Source organism: Acipenser ruthenus, chromosome 11 (genome assembly GCF_902713425.1).
Source record: "Acipenser ruthenus chromosome 11, fAciRut3.2 maternal haplotype, whole genome shotgun sequence".
In the NCBI taxonomy this organism is placed as follows: domain Eukaryota; kingdom Metazoa; phylum Chordata; class Actinopteri; order Acipenseriformes; family Acipenseridae; genus Acipenser; species Acipenser ruthenus.
In genome coordinates, this window is record NC_081199.1 from 33491367 (window position 1) to 33518422 (window position 27056).

The 27056-nt window shown below is 34.7% G+C and overlaps 1 protein-coding gene across 3 annotated transcripts; it reads left to right on the plus strand.

The window, feature by feature from the left end:
* The first annotated feature begins 369 nt into the window (after nucleotides 1–369).
* Nucleotides 370–25261, plus strand: ifih1 (interferon induced with helicase C domain 1). 3 transcript variants are annotated; one of them, XM_034044415.3, is made up of 16 exons: nucleotides 370–1057; nucleotides 6343–6517; nucleotides 7152–7337; nucleotides 9701–9793; nucleotides 16768–16997; nucleotides 17312–17522; nucleotides 19661–19878; nucleotides 20505–20621; nucleotides 20749–20872; nucleotides 21187–21408; nucleotides 21934–22190; nucleotides 22383–22532; nucleotides 22685–22846; nucleotides 22976–23166; nucleotides 23999–24092; nucleotides 24629–25261. In XM_034044415.3, exons 1-16 carry the CDS (start codon nucleotides 617–619, stop codon nucleotides 24815–24817), a joined length of 3060 nt encoding a protein of 1019 aa, XP_033900306.3. In that variant the 5' UTR covers nucleotides 370–616; the 3' UTR covers nucleotides 24818–25261. The 3 variants fall into 3 exon arrangements, with proteins under 3 accessions (XP_033900306.3, XP_033900308.3, XP_033900309.3); XM_034044417.3 differs by lacking the exon at nucleotides 370–1057 and adding an exon at nucleotides 2509–3222; XM_034044418.3 differs by lacking the exons at nucleotides 370–1057; nucleotides 9701–9793 and adding an exon at nucleotides 2510–3222.
* The last annotated feature ends 1795 nt before the right edge of the window (nucleotides 25262–27056 follow it).

A 27056-nucleotide genomic window follows, 5' to 3' on the forward strand; every position in this document is an offset into this window, starting at 1 on the left:
GAACTTCGTGTTAGTACCTAAATGTATCACTCTTATCATGTGATCAGGCTGTAGCCTCTAATTTTGACGTCTATTTCAATTTGCGCACGCAGCACTACCCTGTGTGGGAACATTCGTTCTGTAGCAGGAGAGTGCTCACAAAATAGCATTTTTCATAATAATTACGTTTTGTCTTAATTTGCTAATGTTGCTGTTTTCTTCTAAAGGCCTTGGGCAAGTGTGAAATGTACTTTCAAAGTTTGATGCATTTTTTTAACATGGTGAAAACCAGCACAACCCAGCAAAATTTATTACGCCTCCTTTGACTTTCCATAGAAAACATTCTGCCGAGTTCTCTGTATACCACAATACTTTGCGCGCAGTGAGACGGGAGTTTCCATTGAAAATCATTGGAGTCTAGTTTCTTGTTAAATAGAATATCTTTGCTTTTACTTTAGGGGTGTTACGTATGCACCCGGAGAATCGAAAGTGAAACTAAACACTGGGGCACTTAAAACAATCCCCGCAGCAGTCATCTCATGAAGAGGCAGCATTCAGGCGAAAATCAGCTGTATATTAGTTACATGGTTAGGGTTTGGAACCTACTAATTGTGTTGTTTGACAGAAATTAATAAAAATGACTACAGCCGATGAAAACGGACTATGGCTAATCAGGGATTGTTTTATGAATAAATTAAAGCACCTTATACGAGTAGAACCTGTGTTGGATTTTATCACCTTTATCCAACCAGAAGATAAAGAAACAATAAGACGTACAGCTAAAGAAAAGGGTGATATAAGCGCTGCAGAACTTTTGCTTCAAACTATAGTAAACAAGCCTCGTAGTGACGGGTGGCTAAGGGAATTCGTCACTGCTCTCGAATCAGCAGGTTGTAAATATGCAGCAAAATATGTCGACCCTTCAGAACTGCCACCGCCGTCTTTGGAGGCTACGAATGATTACTGTACTCGCCTTATTGAGCTTCTTGCTCCAGACCTTGTAGACAAGATGAATGCAAAAGACGTTGCTTGTCGCTGTTATGCACAAAATATTCTGACTCAGGAAGACAACGAAAAGGTAAGTATATACATATATATATATTATACAATAGTCTAGAATTAGGTCGAATTTGCAAAAAAAAAAAATTTAATTAATTAATAAATAAATAAATAAATAAATAAGTTACATGACTGGCAGGCGTGACAAGATTCATTGACTTTTTGTGAAAGTGTTAAAAATAAAATGTGTGGTGAATGTGTGACCACTTGTCTGATTAACCTTGTTACAGTATTTTTGCAAGGGCTAAAAGGAACATTAAACACTTCACTCCACTTTAAAATATATTTACATATATGCATCTGAAAAATCATGTATTATACTACTGTATATCCAGTAGATGGCACTCTATGCATTGATGCGCAGTTTTAAAAGTGTTTGATGTATAAAATGGGCCTTTCCCTTTGAACTTTAAAATAGGGCCCTGTTTAATTACATTACCTTTTATTCAGTCACTGGCATGCCAAAATAAATGTAAGACTGTGTACAATACAATACAAATAAATACAAAAACAAATATGTTAGTAAAATCAGAAACGTTTTCAAAGTTGTGTGAAACTATTTAGCAACAGAAGTAGATGGATACTGTATCAGTACTGTCCCGCGATTGCGGTTTATTCGGAATTTTACCGAAAAATACAGGATTTTTTTTTTTTTAACTGGACGTCGGTTTTTACTGATTTATACCCGATTTTGACTATTATTTAGTATTTTCTCAGTACTATTTTCTAGGAAATACACAATATTTTGATTAAAATGCCGTTTTATTATGACTGACATAAGCAGACCTACACTGTATCCTAGGATACAGCAGACGTTTAGACGTCAGAGGATCAAATAACGTTCAGGGAGAGTCAGTGGGCGGTCTCTTATTACGTCACGGCTGGAAGTACAGTGACTTTGGTTGCCAAGCGACACACAGTAAATGCCAGCGGGAAGGGAAAACTTTTAATAGAGACCAGAAGACACAAAGCTTAGTAAAAAAAAAAAAAAAAAATGAGCAGCGAAAAATTATATATATATATATAAGGGCAGCAGTGTGGAGTAGTGGTTAGGGCTCTGGACTCTTGACCGGAGGCACGTAGGTGCACGTTGGGGACACTGCTGCGGTACCCTTAAGGCTGTACCTAGATTGCTCCAGTAAACACCCAACTGTATAAATGGGTAACTGTATGTAAAAATAATGTGATATCTTGTAACAATTGTAAGTCGCTCTTGATAAGGGCGTCTGCTAAGAAATAAATAATAAAAATAATAATATAAAACTTAATTTTATATTTCATAATAAATACGTATTGTCTTAATTTGCTAATGTTGCCGTTTGCTTCTAAAGCCCTTGGGCAAGTGTGAAATGTACTTTCAAAGTTTGATGCATTTTTTTTAACATGGTGAAAACCAGCACAACCCAGCAAAATTTCTTACGCCTCCTTTGACTCTCCATAGAAAACATTCTGCCGAGCTCTCTGTATACCACAATGCTTTGCGCGCAGTGAGACGGGAGTTTCCATTGAAAATCATTGGAGTCGAGTATCTTGTTAAATAGAATATCTTTGCTTTTACTTTAGGGGTGTTACGTATGCACCCCGGAGAATCGAAAGTGAAACTAAACACTGGGGCACTTAAAACAATCCCCGCAGCAGTCATCTCATGAAGAGGCAGCATTCAGGCGAAAATCAGCTGTATATTAGTTACATGGTTAGGGTTTGGAACCTACTAATTGTGTTGTTTGACAGAAATTAGTAAAAATGACTACATCCGATGAAAACGGACTATGGCTAATCAGGGATTGTTTTATGAATAAATTAAAGCACCTTATACGAGTAGAACCTGTATTGGATTTTATCACCTTTATCCAACCAGAAGATAAAGAAACAATAAGACGTACAGCTAAAGAAAAGGGTGATATAAGCGCTGCAGAACTTTTGCTTCAAACTATAGTAAACAAGCCTCGTAGTGACGGGTGGCTAAGGGAATTCGTCACTGCTCTCGAATCAGCAGGTTGTAAATATGCAGCAAAATATGTCGACCCTTCAGAACTGCCACCGCCGTCTTTGGAGGCTACGAATGATTACTGTACTCGCCTTATTGAGCTTCTTGCTCCAGACCTTGTAGACAAGATGAATGCAAAAGACGTTGCTTTTCGCTGTTATGCACAAAATATTCTGACTCAGGAAGACAAAGAAAAGGTAAGTATATACATATATATATTATACAATAGTCTAGAATTAGGTCGAATTTGCAACAAAAAAAAGTAATTAATAAATAAATAAGTTAGATACATGACTGGCAGGCGTGACAAGATTCATTGACTTTTTGTGAAAGTGTTAAAAATAAAATGTGTGGTAACCTTGTTACAGTATTTTTGCAAGGGCTAAAAGGAACATTAAACACTTCACTCCACTTTAAAATATATTTACATATATGCATCTGAAAAATCATGTATTATACTACTGTATATCCAGTAGATGGCACTCTATGCATTGATGCGCAGTTTTAAAAGTGTTTGATGTATAAAATGGGCCTTTCCCTTTGAACTTTAAAATAGGGCCCTGTTTAATTACATTACCTTTTATTCAGTCACTGGCATGCCAAAATAAATGTAAGACTGTGTACAATACAATACAAATAAATACATAAATAAATATTATTATTATTATTATTATTATTATTATTATTATTATTATTATTATTATTATTATTTATTTCTTAGCAGACGCCCTTATCCAGGGCGACTTACAATCGTAAGCAAATACATTTCAAGTGTTACAATACAAGTAATACAAAAACAAATATGTTAGTAAAATCAGAAACGTTTTCAAAGTTGTGTGAAACTATTTAGCAACAGAAGTAGATGGATACTGTATCAGTACTGTCCCGCGATTGCGGTTTATTGGGAATTTTGCCGAAAAATACAGGATTTTTTTTTTTTTAACTGGACGTCGGTTTTTAATGATTTATACCCCATTTTTGACTATTATTTAGTATTTTCTCGGTACTATTTTCTAGGAAATACACAATATTTTGATTAAAATGCCGTTTTATTTTGACTGACATAAGCAGACCTACACTGTATCCTTGGATACAGCAGACGTTTAGACGTCAGAGGATCAAATAACGTTCAAACGTGTTTCTCTGCTCCGCCTCCTTGCGCGCCGTTCTGCAGTCACAGCAGACCACTGTTCACACCAAACGCGGCAGGGAAAGTCAGTGGGCGGTCTCTTATTACGTCACGGCTGCATGTACAGTGACTTTGGTTGCCAAGCGACACACAGTAAATGCCAGCGGGAAGGGAAAACTTTTAATACAGACCAGAAGACACAAAGCTTAGTAAAAAAAAAAAAAAAAAAAAGAGCAGCGAAAAATTATATATATATATAAGGGCAGCAGTGTGGAGTAGTGGTTAGGGCTCTGGACTCTTGACCGGAGGCACATAGGTGCACGTTGGGGACACTGCTGCGGTACCCTTAAGGCTGTACCTAGATTGCTCCAGTAAACACCCAACTGTATAAATGGGTAACTGTATGTAAAAAATAATGTGATATCTTGTAACAATTGTAAGTCGCTCTGGATAAGGGCGTCTGCTAAGAAATAAATAATAAAAAATAATAATATAAAACTTAATTTCATATTTCATAATAAATACGTATTGTCTTAATTTGCTAATGTTGCCGTTTTCTTCTAAAGGCCTTGGGCAAGTGTGAAATGTACTTTTCAAAGTTTGATGCATTTTTTTAACATGGTGAAAACCAGCACAACCCAGCAAAATTTCTTACGCCTCCTTTGACTCTCCATAGAAAAAATTCTGCCGAGCTCTCTGTATACCACAATGCTTTGCGCGCAGTGAGACGGGAGTTTCCATTGAAAATCATTGGAGTCGAGTATCTTGTTAAATAGAATATCTTTGCTTTTACTTTAGGGGTGTTACGTATGCACCCCGGAGAATCGAAAGTGAAACTAAACACTGGGGCACTTAAAACAATCCCCGCAGCAGTCATCTCATGAAGAGGCAGCATTCAGGCGAAAATCAGCTGTATATTAGTTACATGGTTAGGGTTTGGAACCTGCTAATTGTGTTGTTTGACAGAAATTAGTAAAAATGACTACATCCGATGAAAACGGACTATGGCTAATCAGGGATTGTTTTATGAATAAATTAAAGCACCTAGAACCGAATATAATCGGCTAATACAGGAGCTCCGGTTTGATGAAGACAGATTTCAAACCTACTTAATGTTGTATTATACAATTGGAATTTCTGAAATAAGAACCACAAGCTTTTCCTCCATTTATTTATTTATTTATTTATTTATTTATTTATTTATTTATTTATTTAATTTCTTCTTCGCAAAGGAGCCTCCTACTTTCCCCTAATTGGCTGCTGGTAGTTTACGTCACAGCGCCGTGCGGCGAAAGTTGAAAATATTTTACCTTTTGCGTGACCGCCTTCTTTGAAAAAAAATTGTTACTGCCGCGGGGCGTCCGGTGTGAACTCCCCTTAACGCAGACAATCTTAATCGTAAATGTTTGACAGAAAATGCTGATGCCTTAGTTGGTAAACTTATATTGAACGCATTGATGGAAATGTCCAGTGTGATTTTTGACGCGTCTCCCGATGGCTTGCAACATCCAGTTCTTTCAATTCTTTTCTTTTTATGGTTTCAAGGCGAATAAACCTGGCTTGTTTTGTGCTGATGTCGTGTTCATACCTTCTGTAGCACAGCAATTGCCCAAACGTTAGCAAAGTACCAACTAACTTGGGAAAATGTGGCTTCGACTTGCACAGATTCTGCTTCAATCATACATGCCAGGGACAGAAACCAGAACTGCTACGCATCATATTCCACATGTAAAGTGTGTATACTGAGTCGTCCCGCCCACCCCCATTTGTACCGATGTTTCAATTAAACTATTTTTTTTTTTACTGATTTTATGCCTATTTTAATATATGTAAAAAACTCAGAAAATTCTCGATTTATTTTTTTAAAGATAAAAACCGAAAACGCTGAACACTGTATGAGGGACGTCACTATATCATGATTTAACGTCATGATTAGATGTGTCTATTAAGCCTACGGTTGTATGTATTGCTGTCACGTTGTAATTTTATATATCAAGCAGCAGAGGGCAATAACACACTACTCTGCCACAATGCTATTTTTAATTTTATTTGTATTTAATAAAGTACTTTCTCATGTATATATCACACACCACACATTATGTATCTAGCACTGTTACTGTTAATGAAATTGTGAGTGTATTGTCTGACTTCGATTAACAGTATGTGTTCATTTTTTCATTTGTTTCAGATTACAGCAGAGGTTACAAATTCAGGAAATACAAGTGGTGCAAGGCTACTTCTAAAAAGGATAGTGCAAACCGAAGCTGGTTGGTTTTCTAACTTTTTGGAAGTACTAAGATTTTGCAAGCATGAAGACCTGGCAGAACAGTTAACTGGAGTAAATATTTTTGAGCCAGAAGAAGGTACTCATTTTGTTTCAGTCATTGTGCATGAATTCCTGCCAACTCCACTTCCCACAACTTTGTAGCTATATGTTTCTGTTCCAAATGTAGGGGGGTGGGGTTATATAAGCCTTTTATTCTAACTTGGCTGTTTGACAGTAAAGTTACAAAATGAGAAACGCACACCCTGAGAGTACCTAAAAGAACTTGGATTATATTACTTGGTAGCTTGGAGCTGGTTTTGTAAAATTAACTGTTTATTTTTAACAGGAGTTAGTTAAAGTCTGGATTAAACACTTTGAAAATATGATTTCCATCAAGTACAACCCTGTCATGCATGAAAAAACCAATGAGTGGATTTGGACACATAATAAATATATTTCTCATTGAAAATGTCCCTTTTTTCCATTGCTTTTATATGGGGGGGGGTGGGGGGAGAATTGCATCCTCATATGTGGCTATCGTGCATCTGTGTCTTCTATATGTCCCCATATAAAGATGAAGAATTAGTTCTTTTATTTTTTTCTGTCCCCTATGAGGTCGCCATGCATGAAAGGGTTAAGGACTATAAAGGTGATTGTTGGTCTGATTTTCTACAGAATGATAGAGCTGGCCAAAAAAGCAAGACATTGACATTGGTGATAATGTATTTTAGGGCAAACAGTGGAAGAAGATGGCAAACCTGGAGTCTTAGTTGCTGATCAAGAGCCTGTTGTAAATGAAGAACAAAGTGAACAAGACAACAGCATTTCTCTTGATAACGAGAAAAGCCTCAACAATAGTCTGGCTGACAATGACAGCAACCCAGAGGAATCAATTGGAGATGAGTCTGGAAATCTAGGTAAGACCAAACAGCAAACCGTGTATAACAATGAGGGACGTATCCCCAGAAACCATTGCACCTCAGTTCCCCCTTTCAGTCCCAAGTTCGATATCAAATGTTACAATCAAATATTTATTTTCCGTATTATATATTTTTGGTAAATAACCATGAAAAAAAGTTCATATAATACAAATCAAAAATAAACAAACACTTGGTAAAACTTTATATGAAGGTACTGATAAGGTAATATTTCACAAACACCAGTTTTACACTGGTGGGCAATAGACTGACTAAGTATGAAGTGACAAAAAACTAAAAGTAAAGTTACCACAAGAGGGAGCATTGGAGCTACAGTAGCTGTTTTAATCCATGAAGTGCCATACACCTTATTCACGCCAGACTCAAAACGAGGCTTGGAATGCAGCTGCTAGCTTCCGGTCGCTGATGTTTCCAACTGCAATGGAGAGAAGTTATGGCGTTGCACTGTTGCGTTCCGTTTTGTGGTTCTGATTTAAGAAATAACCCAGTGCACATTGCCCTTTTTAGATGTTAAAACTCCAAATTCTGTACATGTATTATTTAATGATATATATATATATTATATATCTCAACTTTCATTTCTGTGTGAATGTACATATTTTTCATTAGTCACAAATTTGATTTCATTTCAGTTATACTGTCCGGGAGCCAATTGAGCATTTCCAGTCAGTCCTAATCAATAGATAAGTAAGATGCAGAAGCTTGAGATTAGTATCCATGCATAAAGGGAATGTGTCTTGTGGGATGCAATGCCCAGTTTGTATTTAAAAAATATATATGACACATTGAGTGTACTAAAAGAGTCTTTATTAAGCACAACTGAACAAAATTACAAAAACGTTTAGTAACGAGGGTTAACAAAAAATATGCTTGAGTTACACAATACTTGGTCAGAAAGGAGATCCTTAACGTTACATTAACTCCAAATAAACTGCACAGGAATAACAGAAAGAGGGACGTTTGATTCTTGTTTTTAAAATGTCTTTACTTACCTTCTTGTTATTATACTTACACTTGTTCTACAGACAAAACATTGAATGTGCTAATGGAACAGTGGATTAGTATAAAACTGAACAGAATCTTAATAATGGGATTAATAACTGAACAGAACTAAGCTTGGGGAAACAAACCAAGCCTAGGTTTTCGGATATGGTGTTACCTGAACCCTGTAAGGTGACTCATTCTTTTTCATTGACCGGAACGTCTTAGCCCTAACGCTCCATCCATTCTCCTGCGTCTTAACTGTATTTAGAAAACAATTAACACATGCTTATACCAAACCAATAAACGTGAAACAATACAGAGGCTTGATATCAATATTAATTTAAATAAACGTTCTCTAACTAAAACTGCGAGATCTAAACATATTTTACCAATCTAGTATAGGCTAGTAGTTTATTCACTTTCCAATCACAAATACGCTTGCTAATTTACCTTCTACTTCATGAATATAACCCTCAATCCAGTTGCTGTACCCTTTCTGCTGTATGTTTTTTGGAGTCCTCGCATTATCTTCCCAACTATCAATTTCTTCAACTTTTATTTGAGGAACACATATTAAAGATTTCATCCACACAGTGATATTATCAGAAACTGCAGCGGCCATGACAGTTGCTCGCACACCAAGCCTCGTTTTCAACCAAACATGGCCGCTGCGTGAATAAGGCGTATTGTCCTCATTTGAGGACAAGCTACTTTTGTAATTTTTTTGGAGCATTTTTAACTGGCATCTACTATATTGTTATGATAACTTACTCTAATTTTGTATATGCAACAGTCTAAGTGTAACTGTTAATATTGCAAATATAACCCTTCTGATGCTTTTATGACCCCTCAATACAAAGTAAGAAATTGAAGCCTAAAATGATCAGTTTCTTGGTGTTTTCCTGCCTACAGTGATGATAAAACTCGGTTTTGTAAGTTGAGTTTCATAGCTGGCATGACATTTTGCTGGTCTGATTACGGGCAGGTCTAACTTGACTGTCCTCAAAATAGGACACAGCAGTTTGTAGTCAAAACGAAGGATTTATGTTATTGTTCCTGTGATTTTTAGAATGTATCAGATTACGGAAATGCAGCTTGTTCTGATGTTTTTAAAGAAAATTGTATTTGGTACTTAATGGGTTAAATGAAACCACTAAATCCTTTTATTTATTTATTTATTTATTTATTTATTTATTTGTTTGTTTGTTTGTTTTTTTGTTCACCGGAAAGTTTTTGTTTTTGTATTTAATTTTTTATAATATTATGAATGAAAACTTTACTCAAATTGTAGGAGTTTTTTGTAGCACGAGACTCGGAATAATGGGGTTTAAGCATAGATGATAACACTATCTTTACAGAGTCTGACTTGTATTCAGCTGATGCAGAAGCAAAGGGCAATGAAAGGCTCTCAGAAAATGAAGATGTGTCCCCTGATCAACGTTCACAGGCAGGTGTGTGTTCACAACTGTGTTGTAAAAATAAAATAAAAATGTAATTCATGACATTTGTTTTAGTAAATCATCTCCTTCAGTCCTGTTGGACCTTGAGATCCTGCCTTATCTTGGCGCTGTATGTTCACATATGCTGTCGGAAATTACGTTTTTTTTTGTCCTGTTCTCATGTATACTCAAAGTTTTCTATTCTTCAGTTTGAAAAAAAAGTAATTGAGGACCTAAAAGGTGAACATTTTTTGTATTCTAATTTAAAAGAAACATTGAATGTTTTACAAAGGTAATTTGCCTAATGAGGCCTGTGTAGACCTGAAACTATCAATTAACAGATCCATAGAAACCACTGCCAGATTCAGAATTCAGAAGGGTAGGAGGTAGCACTTTAAAGCTTCAAATCTGTCAATACGTAAGAGGCAGTAAAGGGAGTTTGCAGCTGGAGTATACAAGGAATTTGGGAATGAAAGGTCAAGTGAATTGCAAAATTGAGAAGGGGAGTGGTGTAATTCTTAATCCAGAAAGTTCATTTACATCAGTTCATTGACTTTATAAACTTTGTACGTAATCCCACACCTTTTTAAAGCCATGAATGCACTATTGTTAGAATAACACTTGACGTAAGTTTTGTAGCACAACTACCTGAGGGCAATATCACATTTAACTTTAACACAAGTATTTGACATGTGCTGTCACAAATGTTTATAATAGCTTCACTAGGCTAACTAGTTTAAGTGCTTCACTGAAGTATCTGCAAGAATGGATAAAGAAAATATGTTCTTAGTTTAAAGGTTTAAATATAGTCTTCTACACCAAAACTGATACTCTCTATCGTCATCCCTGACATTTCATATAGACGTGAGGTTGAAATACTGAACTGTTTAATCGGTTCATGTGTGATATTTTACTTTGACCTTTGACATTTTGTGCAGTTAAATGACTAAGCTGCAAATGCAACCCTTTAGTTTAATGAAATCATACTGTGTGTATAATTTTGTCAGTAAAGTTGGTGTAATAAATATTGACTAAGCAGTATAGAATTCTAATATATGCAAATATGTATTGGTAAATAGTTTAAATATCTAAATCTAATACAAAATGTACTAGTTTTATTTTAAAAAAAATGGTAAACTGACTTTTAAAAACAAAAACAAAAAACTTAAATATTTTAACAATTGGTAGTGTTTCAGACTATGAAATATGTTGAGTGTTATAAATGTAAAATATTTTGCTAAAGTAAACAGTGTAGGGTGAAAAAAAAAATGTCAAGGTTTCTTCCCACCCTTCTAATTGGTTCTTGAAATCTGTTCCATATGTGACTGGATAAAATGTGCTGACAAATACTCTGTGTAGCGGTGCCAATGGTCTGAATTGCAAACACATGCAGCTGAAGCATTAGGGAGGGTAGCTTTAAATGTACAACATCTGCATGGAGTACGACAAGCTAAAAAATATTTTCCAATCTTCATTTATTTGTTCCAAAAAGTATTGAGACACACTGGACCAAACTGATTGGGTTTTTAAACTAAACTGGAGTGTGTACCACTTTCTTCTTTTTGTATTTTTTTTCCGAGAATTTAAAGACCAACTTGTACAACTTCTTGTAGTTTGGATTCTCTTGTATCCTTTTCTTTTTTAGGTTTCATATCCTGTTGCCTTTTTTAAAATCTAAAGATTAAAGGAAGAGAGGGGGCAGAGGGGCAGGACTATGGTAATGTGCTTACGTAAAGTGTGCATACATGATTATGATAACTATTGAGGCCACAGTGTGCTTAAACGTCTGAGTTTTCGTAAGCCACCACGTAATTTTGACAGAAAGCAAAAAATAGTAAATTAATCTAAAATGAGAAAATAAATTAGTTTGGATATTTCCAACCTGTACCAAGCTGTTCAGGGTTGAAGAATGTTTATTGTGCCTTCTGTCTTGTTTAGTACAGGAACAGCTTCCTCTGGTATACACTGTAGTAAACAAGTTTTTGGTTAAGCTAAAACAAGCTGAAATCAATATACACACTGCATAAGAGCCTAGATTGTCGGGCTTCTTGCATGTGTGTTGTACATGCAGATTTTCTGACAAATTTTTATTTATGATGCCCTAATCTATAATATTATAATATTTAAGAGATAATGTATAGAAGTCATTTTAAAAAAAAGTTGAAATATTACATACTTTATGACTTTGTTGGTACAGTGACATTGAGTGCTCTTAATCATGACAATCTGAAATGATTTCATTGTGTGGTAACGGTAATACACTCAAACTAAAGATCTACTGTACTGGTACTATTGTAAAATGTGATAAAGAGAGTAAGTAATGCTTTAAGCAATACAGGAAATACACATTTTGGATAGACATTAAAGAGGAGGAAGGCAGTACTGTGTAGTGTATTTAGAGCAATAGTACTTTATCCATCCAAGTGAAAGGCTAACAAAGGTATGTGTAAAATGTTTGTTTTAACACTATTTCCAAACTCTCTGCAGTATGATTTGTGCATTAAACTGACTGATGCTCAGTAACCCAAATGAAACAAGCATGCATTTGAAGTGACACCTGTGAACAATTGCCATTAGCATCTTTTCAAGGTTTATAAACAGGTGATACGTTAGTTTAATTGAAGTGGTTACCATGAATATTGCACGGACTGAAATGAATCTGATAAGGGCAGTCATATATCCTTGTTTACTTAAGAAACCCGGTGGTAAGATGTTACTGGGAGAATCTTATATAAGTGCTTCTCATCAATGGAAACCAGCAGCTGTTTATTTAGCATTGAAGATGCATGTGTCATTTTCAGAAGCTTTTAGTTTAATGTGCTTCTGTATACATAAATGATCTCGGACTCAAAATTGATGTTGCACCATTACAACAGTAATATTTTATAAGATTTCAATATGATCGTAATTTTGTTATCGTATCCGTTGACTATTTTAGTGACATAATTATATGTGGACTGTATGCATCCCTATGATGATCAACCTGTGTGATCAACCATATACAGTATATATATATATATATATATATATATATATATATATATATATATATATATATAATATATAATATATATTGTAACAGAGCAAGGGCTCTGATATATATATATATATATATATATATATATATATATATTTTTTTTTTTTTTTAAAGCTATTGTATTTACAGTAAGACCCAACATATTGTTGAAGCTGACACCCTGGGATCCTTCAAGAAGCTGCTTGATGAGATTCTGGGATCAATAAGCTACTAACAACCAAACAAGCAAGATGGGCTGAATGGCCTCCTCTCATTTGTAAACTTTCTTATGTTCTTATATATAATGTCCAACTTACTTTAAAAAAGCTTAGCATGATTCTCTCTTTTTTGTTTTTTAGAAAACTTAAAATCCATATGAACCAAATTATGATCACACATTTATTCAAATCTCAGTCATTTGGATGTTCTGACCTTGGCATCTCTTGTGCCTTTGTGAAGTGTAGTACATTCACCATCATGCCTGTGACAGGGTAGCCGATGTGGTGACGTCAGGCCAGATGCATGAACAAAAACAAACTCAGTACTGCAGGGCAAAAGATGCTGCAGCGCCGTTTATTTTTCAAAAATAACAAAAAAAGGTTTGAACAAAAATAAACACACAGAGTAAAAATAAATAATCAAACAAGACGCCTTCTCTCGCTCGCGTTCTCCCCACTGCTCTCCACCCCCAACTGAGAGCGCTACAGGTTTATGTACCGTTGCCAAGGGGTTTAACTAGCTAGTAATTATTCTATTACCCCTCGGCCACAATCTGCACGAGTTTATTAATTACATGTGACTGCCGGCTAGTTTAACAACGCACTAGCCGACAGCCACACATTACCACAAGGTTTTAAAAATGTGGCTTCCCATCTATGCTGCCAAACAAAACCTACGGCTCTTCACCGTCACATTTAATAAAACAATACGGCTATGCCATCATATATACAAAGAACTCCCCACAATAATAATACAACAAAACAAATACTAAATAATAAAGTGCACAGGGGTGGAGGGGTACCCCGTTCTAAAAATAAACAAATAATACATTTAAATCAAAATACGAAACAAATACATTTTACACAGGGCTTTGCCCTGCCCCCTTTTCATGTGCAGGGCTCCTATTATAATGCCTTTTTAATGCAAGAAAAACAAGTCCAATGTCTTCCGACACATCATTAGGTTAATTAATGATGTGTAATACGTCTAAAGAATGCCTTAAGTAAACAGTAATGGTATATGACAGCTGTATAAACATCATTTTGCAGGAAGAAGTGACACAACTTCTGGCTAGATTAATTACTATTATTAAGGGTGAACTTTCTTGCCAATGTATTAAATAAAACTGCTGCAGTTTTCTCTTAAAATATTTGTACACATTTACACTTTGAATATGTACATTCCATAGTTGTATTATAAACCCCCACAAGATGGGTATTGAGAGGCCCCCATTACCATATCGGTACATTTGTTACATTTTTAGAAAACCGCTGAACCAATTGCTATGAAACTTGCTGTGGACTCTCATTAGCACAACATGTCTAACTTTTACTTGTAATTTTCTTAAGAAATATATTCTGTATACCAACAGCTGATTGGCAGAGCAATTGATCACCGCTCCACTTAAGGTTTTGGGTCTGGGAGTAACTTGCCCTCTAATTTTAACACAGATAGTAAAATGTATTTTCAGGGGGTAAAGTGCAACATTACCTTGAAGTCATGAGTAATCTCGGTAAATACTGTACAAGCTTTAATGGTAATGGGGTAGACATTAAAAAAGAGCCTTCCATTTTAATTGCAATGTTACTTTGAACTACTGTACAACCATGCATGTGTTCTACAAGTTTCTTTATCGGCTCAGCACATTTTCTTTTCAAGGTATCACACTGACTGCAAATTAATTACGTTACTTATATTAACATAAAAACTCAGTGAACATGTTAAAACTTCAATATAAAGCCATACAGATAAATAAAATAAGGAAATGCATTAATAAGTTATAAAACAGTTTGTTTAATGTTATAGGCACCTTTTTTAACATTTGCCTCTGATGATGGTTCCAGTTTGATTTGTAGCTGGACTGGTGTGTTTATGCTTCAATCTGTGTAGCTTCGAATTTATTATTCGTAATGTTTGGGTTGGTTTTTCTTGTGTACTGTTTCTTTGTAACTGAAGACATTGTATTCCGGTAGATGTAGTTGTCAGTGAAAGTTTTAGGGGAGGTGGGAGGTGAGGCTGACAATCTGTGCAGCAAAATGCACATTTTTACGCATTCAATTTAAATTTAGTGCGTATTTCTGATTTTTACTGCATAAAAACAGCAGGTACTCAGCTTATCTGGACCAGTAGCTGCGATCATCTTGTCTGATTTGGTGATACTATTGAACATTCAGTGGGTGGTACAAACACCTGCATTGTATTGTTTATATCCTTGGTGTGGATAATAGAAGTTATTAAAATTACTATCTCTCTCTCTCTTTTTTTTTTTTTAGTTTTACAATAAACAGGTAATTGATTACCTTATTTTTTGCCTGTAAACCACTATGCACAGGCTATTCTTTGTGTATTTCATAAAGCAAAATGGGCCCTGTGCCAAAGAAAATTGACATTATGGCTGCACAGTCACTAATATTTCCCACATAAGGGAACTGCTTCCAAAGGTGAAGGTTGTGGACTTGAAAATTGACAGTTAAGGATGTTATGTAGATTAACTTGCTTTCATCAGAGTTGTAGAGCTTTTTATCACGTGCACATATCAAAAGAGCAACATGTACAGTATGAGTAGGTATTAATCAGCTGTAATATGGTCACAGTGTGTAACAGCTACTTTACAACTTCAAGTGTCTAGTTTCCTTCAAGCAACACTGGTCTGTATCTGAATCATTGAAAGACATGTTTATATGTTTTAATCATATTTATAAATGCATTCCAAAAGTGTGTGGTGTTATTTTTTTTGTGGTTTATTTGTTTTGTTTTTAAGGGGCTGCAGTTACAGCTATGACTGCAAACTTAGGAAAGGGCCCCTGCAGAATTTATAAGTTATGTGTTAACCATGGCTAATGGTGGAATTTTCCATCCCCCGCACCCCCCCCCCCCCCCCCCCCCCCCCCCCCCTCCTGCCCAAATGAGGCCCTCATTTTAACCGTTTTGCTATAATGTGGCCGTTTCTCCCCATGACAGATTTAAACCTGCAAGACCTTTGCTACTATACAAAGAACATAATTAAACATGTTTTAGTTTAATCTGATTTTATAATGAGAAAGACCATACCGATGAAAGATATTAGAAGTTGGTAGTTGTTCAACCCTCATTGTTAAAACCTGTTCTTGGTCCTGATTGTTAAAATATAGATCTACAGTGTTAGACCTATTTAAGTATTTAGAATAAATTGATTTTAAAATTTGTTCAGCTTATGCAGTATGTAGGCACACTAGCAAATATACCATTGTAATAAAAAACTAAGCTTCCTGACAATCTGGACATAAAATACTTTGCTAATTTGCTGCAAACTTAGAATCACTAGGGAAATTTGAATTAAATATTTTTTATTTATGCTTCCCTATTTCTGGTTAATGGTGGATGGAAAAAATCCCATCATTTCCTGCCGGAAAACTTTGTGCAGAACAAATTGTAATAAAGGCATATTTTCAGTTGTGTTATGCCAAGTCAAACAAATTAAACTGCTGTGAAATTGCCATATAGGAAACAACTTGTGATTTTATATTTCTTCATTTAGAGAAAAAGCATACAAGTATATGCTCTTTAGACTTTACAGTATTATATCCATACTTATGTTACTGTAACATATTCACATTACCTCAAGTATCATTAAGGAATTGTCATATAAAAAATACTGTAAAATACATTGTTTAGTTAATAAATTTGTATTTTTATTTTAGTTGATGAGCATAGACACCAGGTAGAATGGACAGTCCTGGTAATATTCTCCTTGTCACTTTTCTTATTTCAGACGCTACCGATGAAGGAGGTGCTAAAAGTACAGGCTTCTCGGAACTTGATATACGTCTCAGGCATTACCAGATGGAGGTGGCATTGCCAGCCTTGGAAGGAAAAAACATAATTATCTGCCTTCCAACAGGCAGTGGGAAAACCAGAGTGGCGGTGTACATTACCGGAGAACATCTGGTTAAAATGAAAGCAAACGAAACGCCTGGGAAAGTTGTAGTACTGGTTAACAAGGTAATAATATTATTATGAATAAAAACAAAGATTATTTACCAGAGTTAAAAAATAAAGCTCCCTCAGTTTATAACTGTAAGGATGATTTACTCAAAATACTGTACCAATTATTTCTATTTTATGGCATACTGAATCAAATTTTCTGTTGTGTCGCCGTAGACCAAGGAAATAATGTGGGTACCGTATATTCTTTATTTCATTAGTTGATTCTTCACCTTTTTATATTGTAATACTGTCTGATGTCTGCCCTTTTTAAGCACTGTACTTCCATGATAGTTCAGCATCACAGAGAAATATTTTCTTTTACAATGTAGGTACCACTTGTGGAGCAGCATTATCGCACAGAGTTTGGGAAATTCCTAAAACATTTGTACAAAGTTGAAAAGGTCAGTGGAGATTCTCAACTTAAAATCTCCTTCTCGGATGTTGTGAAAAAGACCGACATTCTCATCTGTACAGCCCAGATCCTTGAAAATTCCCTTTCAAAGGCAAACAAAGAAGATGAAGAGGGAGTTTTATTGTCGGGTATGTGTGTGACGTTGCTTAACATTAATCAAAAGTTACCTTAAAAGTTCAACCTCATTTGACCTTTGCCTCATGGAATGGTGGCCATTTAGACATATTTTGGCAAATTGATGTAAACATTAAAAGATACTTTTTTGACTATTAATAAAAAAATTGCATTCCTGCTTAAACTCATAAGGTTGTATTCTAATCTAAAAGTGGCAGATCTTAAACACAGCAATTGTGATTTATTTTTTTTCAATTTTATTTATTTTTTTTGGTACGATTCTGATATGCCATATCAGTAATATACCAATTCCAGTACCTTTTATTTTGTATTAATATGATTGTAAACCAGGATTTCTCTGCACTTGAATATGTATTTAAGCTTTAAACTGAACATGTCACACAAACATTTTGAAAAATTTGTGCTTTTTGCTTCAAGTGAATTTAGCATAACACTGGCAAATCAAATGGCATGAGACATGTTTACTGAACGTAAAAATATACATGCACAGATGAGTGGAGGGGTCTCAAATATAAAAAATGGATGTGTCAAGTTTAATATCACTACTCTCTCAAACGCATATAAACAATAAAAAACAAAAGCATTTGTACAGAGCAGAACAGGAATCAACAAAGTATTGAAGTATTGTCTGCTTTACTGCATCATTGAGAAGGATGGCAAAGCAGAGAATAATAATCTGTGACAAACGCAGATTACAGATAATGGTATTTAATCAATAATCGGCACTGATGCCAATTCTGATCTGATTTATTAATTCATCCCTAAATACCATCACCTAAAATGTATCATTCTACATTTCTTTTGTGTGTAGTGATGCTTTTAGATCCTTGAAATAATCAGTGTGAAGTTTTCTCATACTGATATCATACGCATAGTCTTTAGACAATGTAGTCTTTGTGTCTGGGCACTGCTTGTATCTTAGTTTTATGTAATCTACTATTTCAGGTAATATTAATAACTCTTACAACACACTGTACTGTGCTATATTACTCTTCCGTTATGGAATATTGAAGCAATGTATTTTACATTAAGTCTGATCTGTTGGAGTAATGTATTTTTTTTTGTTTTTTTTTTGTTTTTTTAAAAAGCAAGCTAGCCTGTGTCTTGTGAATTGAAAATCACAAACATTATGAGTAGAAAAAACATTTAACAGATTATTACCTGCATGGCGACATATTTTAAATGGAGACCAAACATCATAGGAATCCCTAATGTTTAGTTTGGGCCAAATCTCAAAGACTACAGTTTCAGCAGTTCTGCTGTCAAACGTAATCCTGTATGTGTGTTGGTTGATATTGATGGCACTACCTAAGTTCCCATGTGTGCAGCATATGCTGTTTGTTTTAAAGTCTGGTTGTTTTTTTCATTTTCAAAACCTCACGGCTGCTCGGATCGTCGGTCTGCTGCTGCGATAATTCACAGGAGAGATTCTGTCATTGTGGCAAAACAGAAGATTTAACTTTCCCTGAAAATTGTATTAGCCTCGGGGGTCGTATTTGTACATCCTTTCATCAACTTCTGTTATTAAGCGGGTGTTTTATCTTGCATTGTTCATAATTCTGACAGCGAAAATGTTCCTTCGTAATATAATTGTCTTAAGGGACATGCACGTTTTTAAAACATTTCAAAGTAGTCTATTTTCTGTAGACAAGAAAAATGGAATTCTAAGAAGCAAAAAAGATTAGAATTTGTTGGACGAACATACAAAGAATTGCTGCTTGATCTGGATGTTCCTGTTCCTGTACTCTGTTGCCATGTCCATCTCCTTCAGAGAAATTGTTTCAGAACCACTTAAAATCAGTGAAAATGTTAACATGTTGTAGTCTTTAAAAAATGTTGTGGTTTGCATTGCAAAAAATGCCCAAGAGCCCTAAATTAAAAGCAGAGAACTAAACATTAAATGCTGAAATAAAAACTGAAATGCTATTTGTGGGAACAGTTACTAGGATTATTGACGTCTGGCTATTGGACATTCCTGGAATTAACCTGCTAATAAATGTAATCTCTTAATCAATGAAAAAATAAATACATTGATTGCCCACTCTATAAAATAAATATTGACTAAAGCCCTGAAGAGGGATTAATTTTAGTTGCATTAAATATTATTTAATTTCACCTGTTTTGTGTACAGATTTCTCCCTGATGATCATAGATGAATGCCACCACACTCAGAAAGCTGGTGTATATAATAGTATCATGACTCGATACATTAACCAAAAAATGAAGAACATGAGACTGAGAAAAGAGAACAAGAAGGAAATGCCTCTTCCTCAGATCCTGGGTCTGACAGCATCTCCAGGTGTGGGAGGAGCAAGGAAGCAGTCGAAAGCCGAGGAACACATCTTGAAAGTAAGAAGCTTGTAAAAAGAATGATCTCGTCCTGACCTCTGGCCAATGAAAGGATGTGATTTGCTGCACAAGAGTTCTTTCTTTTTTTTTTTTTTTTAATTTTTAAATGTAGGGTGTCTTGTTATAAGAAATGTTATCTTGTGCAGTTTGAGTGACAAGAAGCGAAGCGGAGTGGTTATAAATAGTAAAAAAAAAAAAAAATGAAGATTGCACCCATGAACTACTATTAAGTGGTTTTTTTTGTTTGTTTTTTTAATATATATATACTTTAAAACTGTTTGTATACACAAACATTTGTGATAATGATATAAATGTTAGGTTATCGCCACGCTAGTTTTATAGTAGCTCATTAATGTAGAGTCGTTGCTATAGAGTTGTGAAATACAGAAGACACCATCGCCACTGATGAGAACCATTTAAATTCCCACAGGCCACTGAGGTCTTGGCTTCCTAATTAAAGTTGCCCATTATACATAGCTGGGTTTCTATGATCTTGTTACTGGTTTAACCTGTGACTGTCAAATTATCAAGAATAATGAAAGTTATTACGGGTCATGTTTGTGAATTTTATGTGATGACATGAGATTGTAAAAAATAAACAATCACTTTTTTTTTTTTTTACATAGATCTGTGCAAATCTAGATGCTTACAAAATAATGACTGTGCAAAAAAATGCTGAAGAGCTTGGAGAAAAAGTGAAAGAGCCTTACAAAACCTTTGCAATCGCTGAAGAAAGGAGAGAAGTAAGTTTAAATGACTTTTTGAAATTGTAAAGATAGATCAAACATCAAGTTTAAAGTGTATGTTATTCCTTTTGTTTTTGAAAAATACATTTCTTTCCACTTATTTATTAACCGATTTCATTTATAGGATCCCTTTGGAGATGTAATTAAAAGAATTATGCAAGAAATTCACAAACACTGTACCATGCATCCTTCCTCAGACCCAGGCACACAAAACTATGAGCAGTGGGCTGTTCAAAAAGAGAAAACAGGTTTGTTTTGTGCACTTATACATATATACAGTATAAACAAGAAACTTCTCAAAACGGACTCATCTATTTTTTTTTTTTAAACAAATATATTGACTAACACAATTTCCATTGTAAAAAACAGGACGATTATATTGCTTATTTATGTAACCTCATACCAAGTTAATATAAAAATATTAACTTTTTGTGTGACATTTAAAAATGATATATTTTTTTGTGAAAATGATTCTGTGAATTTTGGACATACTAGTACACTCATTTTGTAAGGTAAGAAAAGTTGAGAGCCCTTTTGTAACATTGTGTCATTATTCTTTAAGCTGCAAAAGAAGAAAACCAAAGAGACCGTGTTTGTGCTGAACACCTGCGTAAATACAATGACACGCTGCAGCTGAACGATACCATTCGAATGGCTGATGCCTTTGACTATGTGAAGAACTTCTACAAAGAGGTAGAGAGGAAGAAATTTCAGCCTGATGAGGAAACTGGAGCAGAAAGAGAAATTAGTGAAACCGATAGAGTTCTTTTTGAATTGTTTCGTGGTAAGAATCTAATTTTAACATAATGTACAGTGTAACCTTTGTCTATTAAAGTGCAGGTAGTTAACCAAATAATTTCATAAATGTTACATGTAGTGTACTTTCATTCACTGTATATGCCTCAGATGTGTAGTTTTGAAAGAAACACATGTTATAGTTAACATTTTTAATTTTATTGTAAACATTATATCTGGTACTACACAGAGTGAAGAAATCTTCATTTGCAAGCCATGCTTTCAGATCATATTGCACTTCCTGGATCACTTCACCTAAATGATTAAATTACTTCATTTTCTATGGGAGGAATCATTTTGGTTATTCTGAAATATGTGACTAGAAAAGCTTGGGGGTTGGGCAAGAAACTTAGATCACACATCACAGTTAAAGTCCATTCCAGTAAGGGAAACATATTACAGTCTCAAGAAATGTGTCCCTTGTCTACAATTAATGGTAAATATTTTAAAATCGTTGCAGCTAAAACATGGTCATTTTGTATTCTTTTTTTTTTTTTTTTTTTTTTACAATCAGACAACCAGAAGGAGCTTGAAGAATTGTCTAGGAAGCCTGAGTATGAGAATGAGAAACTGGCACAACTGAGGAAAACTATACTTGAACAGTTTACTAGAAAAGGAGAAGCAAGAGGGATTATCTTCACTAAAACTCGCCAGAGCGCAATTGCTCTACATCAGTGGATTAAAGATAATGACAAGTTTGATGAGGTTGGAGTCAAGGCTAATTACCTTATCGGTGCAGGGCATAACAGCATAGTCAAGCCAATGACTCCAGTAAGTATAACTTTAATTCAGCTGAAACCAAATTAAACCTTTTTCCCTGGTCTTTTTAAAGGACTGAGGATGTGCAGTACAAAGGGTATCCCAATACTTACTGTAAAGCGTTGATATTGTGTTTCTTTCATCATTTGCACTTGTATAAACTTTACCTAATTGTATTTAACATTTCTTAAACACTATCTACAGGCCGAGCAAAGAGACGTTATTGAAAAATTCCGTACTGGAGAGATCAACTTGATTGTTGCAACTACAGTAGCTGAAGAGGGACTGGATATAAAGCAGTGTAACATTGTGATTCGCTATGGTCTGGTCACCAATGAAATTGCAATGGTACAGGTAGGTGACTAAGAGAGAGTTTGTATGGATAATCTTATAAGAGGATTGATGAGTGCCGGAACAGATCCGGAGTGCAGTAGACTTTAGTGAGCTAACCCATCTGATTTTAGGCAGTTGATAAAAGTGAAATTGTGTTGATGTATCCTTTTTAGGCCAGAGGACGAGCCAGAGCAGATGAAAGCACCTATGCTTTGGTGGCACAGGAGGGAACAGGTGTTGTTGAACGTGAGAGCGTCAATAGTTTTCGAGAAACTATGATGAACAAAGCCATTGCGAAAGTGCAAAAGTTACCACAAGCCGAGTACATGAAAAAGGTACAGACAACTGCATTAAATTTTATTAGTAGTCTATTTTTAAAAAGAAATCGCCAGATAGGTTTCTATTAAGATGTGACATTGAAGGATGGATCCTTTTCTACTCAATTTCTTTCCTTTTGTTTTTAGATTCTGGGGTTTCAGATGCAGAGTATAGTGGAAAAGAAGGTGCAAGCTAAGAAAAAACAACAAAAAGTGCTTCATGAAGACCCGTCAAAACTGAAATTCCTTTGCAAAGGCTGCAACCGACTTGTCTGTTCTGGGGAAAATATTGAGGTCATTGAAGACAGTCACCATGTCAATGTTACAGAAGCATTTAAGTAAGTTTAATGTTAACTACAGTATCTACTTCCATGCCGTTTTAACACAATTGGCTGTGTCAGAATTGTTCAAAACAAACTCATTTTCAGCTGATTTTATTTGTCAGCTTGTGTAAATCATAGTATTTTATTAAGAATGCTAGACATTCACAATACAAATTCTTGCCTAGTTGGCAGTTTTTTTTGGAATGCCTAAAATTATATCTGGAATACAGTCGGAATTCTCTGTAAAACACTATTTGTAATAGCCCCAAGACAAGGCCCTGATGAGACCTAAAATATCATGATAGTTTAGCCTCTTTTTTTAACCTTTTTTTTTTTCTATTTAACCCATGAACAATAAAAACAGTAAGTGAAACAAGAATGTGTACATTTTATATATAGATAGATAGTATTGTCAAACCGTTATTATGCTGTTCCTAAACAGTTTTTTGTTTTTGGCAACAGAATCTTCATTTTAGTAGTTCTAGTTTAGTTAGTATTGCGGTACATGACATGACTTTAATCTGAAATTGGCATACCTGCATAAGATGTTGTAGGTTAACTGTTCTATACTTACTGTTTTAAAATAACATCTCCTGAACTAAAATGTAAGTTCAGATAGTACAATATCTTGTATCAGGTATAAGATGGAAATTACCTCACATTAAGAATAGCTACACTATTCAATGATGATATTAAATATATATTCTAGGGTGCTGTGAGAAACGGATCGTCACATCACTAGTGGGCACTACCTCTCATGGGGTATATATTAGCTTGTATCAAACAGCACCTTATAGAAGAAAAATGTGTATATATATGAAACCAATGTGGTTGATTTGCTTTTCAGAGAGCTGTTTGTTGTCAGTGAAAATAAATCTTTGCAGAAGAGACTCCTGGATTACCAAGTTAATGGTGACATTGAATGCAAACACTGTACTCAGGTATTGTTTCTGTGTTTTAGTATTGGTATTAATATCGAGAGCCAGATAAGCTGCCTTTGTTTTTTGTTTCCAGATTGACGGGTGTTACTGGTCACGTATATTAATACTGATCTCCTTTCTATGTTGTAAAATAGGTGGAGAATATTATTATTTATTTATTTATTTATTTATTTATTTACTTACTTATTTATTTATTTATAAATGCAGAACCTTAGACAGCTATTGTCTGAAATGTTGTTATAGATGTTAGCAGGTATAGCACCAAAGCCATAAAAGTGTTGATGGTTACTTTGTGGCATTGGGAAAGCTAAACAAAGATAAAACTAGTGTATGTATGTGGGGGGAAAAACAAATATCAATTGTAATTGAAATCTGATTTCAGTTTTACTGTAACTTTAATAAAAACTGACAGGATGCATTTGGCTTTAGATTACTGGTAATCCAAATTACTGATAAAATTATTTTTTTGTTTTGCTTGAAATGTGTATTAATGAGAATTTACTGTATTAAAGTAAAAATGTTTCTTTTCGTTTAAGAAATGGGGTACAATGATGTTGCATCGAGGAGTGGAGTGCCCTTGTTTGGGAATAAGGCATTTTGTTGTGGTCCACAGCGACAAGGACACGAAAACCTACAACAAATGGAATGAACTGAAAACCAAGTTTACATCTTTTGACTATGTTGAGCATGTTTCACTGGCAGACAGTGGTTCTGATGATGATTGATTTGTGATATATCAGTTCACTATTCTAAACTCAAAGGGTACTTTGTACTTGCTTTTTAAAACAGGTGTTTTATCTTTATTTTAATTATACTGGAACCTGGAATTTTAGTTACTCATGTATGTGTTTCATGTTTGTTTGTTTGTTTTTGCTGTAAAACAGTATGGATGTTCTGATATGTAAATGCACTGTATAACATGGTGAATTGGTCTTCCCTTCACAAAAATAATGAGAATTATTTAGTCATGTATGAAAAAATGTACTTGCATTGGGATTTAGCTTTGTGAATGATATTTACTGAGAAACTGACCCCATCTCATGCTTTTTTCAATATACTGTACTAGAGCTGCTTCAATGTTGTAGTTGTATTCTGTATGGCTATATACAAGTGAATTGTGTGTGGCTCCATCTGATATCTAAACTGATTAAAATCTACTAAACCCTCAACATGAGAAGTAAGAAATTATTCTGATATATTGAGTAAATGTGTACTGTTCGTATGCTGTCACACTTATTTCCACAATTCAGAGGATCAGAACTAATTTATTTACTGTTGAAACATTTTAAGATCTAAAAATATTTTTCTGCTTGGTCAGGCTATGTGATGGCTTGGTGTATGGTTATTATTATTTATTTCTTAGCGGAAGCCCTTATCCAGGGTGACTTACAATTGTTACAAGATATCACACTACTCTACACTGCTGCCCGAAATCATATTATATTGTAGTTACTATATATGTCGCTATATAGTTTTTTTTTCTTTCTGCATATATAAAATAAAATCCAAACTGAAGGGATGTATGCATCAGCAATATCTGTGTTTCTAGAAGTTTAGCTGGCTGATGCAAGGATTTTGTTGAATGTTAATTTGAACAGCATATTCAGTAGACGAGGAATAAACAGATATTTTCATATAATTAAACAAAAGATTGTCTTTGTTCCAAAAATCCACAAGAATTCAAGGACAATAGCAGATGATTTGGCTGCTTGTTGGAGCTTGGTTTTTCGTTTTTTAGTGGCCCCTAGGGGAACTAAGTAGCACCACAGCGGCATTGTTTTTTCCCCAAAACTGTTTATTTGATCAAATTTGTTTGGTTACTTGCCCTCTTTTTAGTATTTTTTAGTCTAAAGTTGTCTGTCAACTGTTTTTCCATTTGTTACCCATAGTTCCAGGTAATTAACACCATGAACTCAGAAATTGTTAGTGAGGAAACTGACATATGATATCTCCTACATATTTGGCTTGAACTGACGCTACTTTGGCCCTAGGGGAAAGTTCTTACATGGGTCACGGAAACCAACATATGCAAAATCTGTGGTCTTTATAACCAGCCATTTTGTATTTGAATCCTCATTCTAACTATTTAGATTAAAAATTAACCTAAACATCCTCATTGGCACAATCTGAATTTTAACATTTTTGTCTGTCCTATGTTAAAACCAATTAAAAATTCAAATGTGAATTTTATTTTATAGCACCATTTTTAAAAGCTTTTTGCCATGGTTTTAGCAATAGTGTACACAATTCTATTTTGTGAGTCATCGTGTAGAGAGATTGTATGATATGTCCAATTTTGATAAAACATGCAAAGGACCTTTTTTAGTTATCAAGTTTTCTCTGACAAGTGTTGTTTAAGGTTTTAGGCACAGCAGCAAAGCTAGTTTTTTACATAGACATTTTGCATTGTTAATTCAATATCGTATATATTTTTTCCTATAAAACTTAAGTCAGTCAATGTAAAAATTTTAACTATACATTATTTGTTTAGCAGACAACTTACAGACTGGGGTGTGTGACCTGTGCATTAGCTGCAGAGTCACTTACAACAACATCTCACCCGAAAGACACAGCACATAGAAGTTAAATGACTTACTCAAGGTCACACAGTGAGTCAGTAAGTGAGCTGAGATTTGAACTGGCGACTTTCTGGTTATAATCCCTTTTCTTTAACCACTGGACCACACAGCCTCCTTACAACAATGTGCTGTTCTGTTATACATAAAATCAAATTACCGTAATGATGTTTAGTAGTTATAGTACAGTATTCTTTTAAAGAAAAGTTTTACTTCATGTCTATTTTTCTGAAATGATTGTAAAACTACAAAATTAAAGTAGAAAAAGAAACCGGACCAAGTTTTATTACTTGTTGGATTTTGACTTCTCACCGGTATCCTGGTCTGACAAAACAACATCTGCGAAATAATGCACTTTATGGCTGGTGATTTAGCAGTTTGGTGTTGA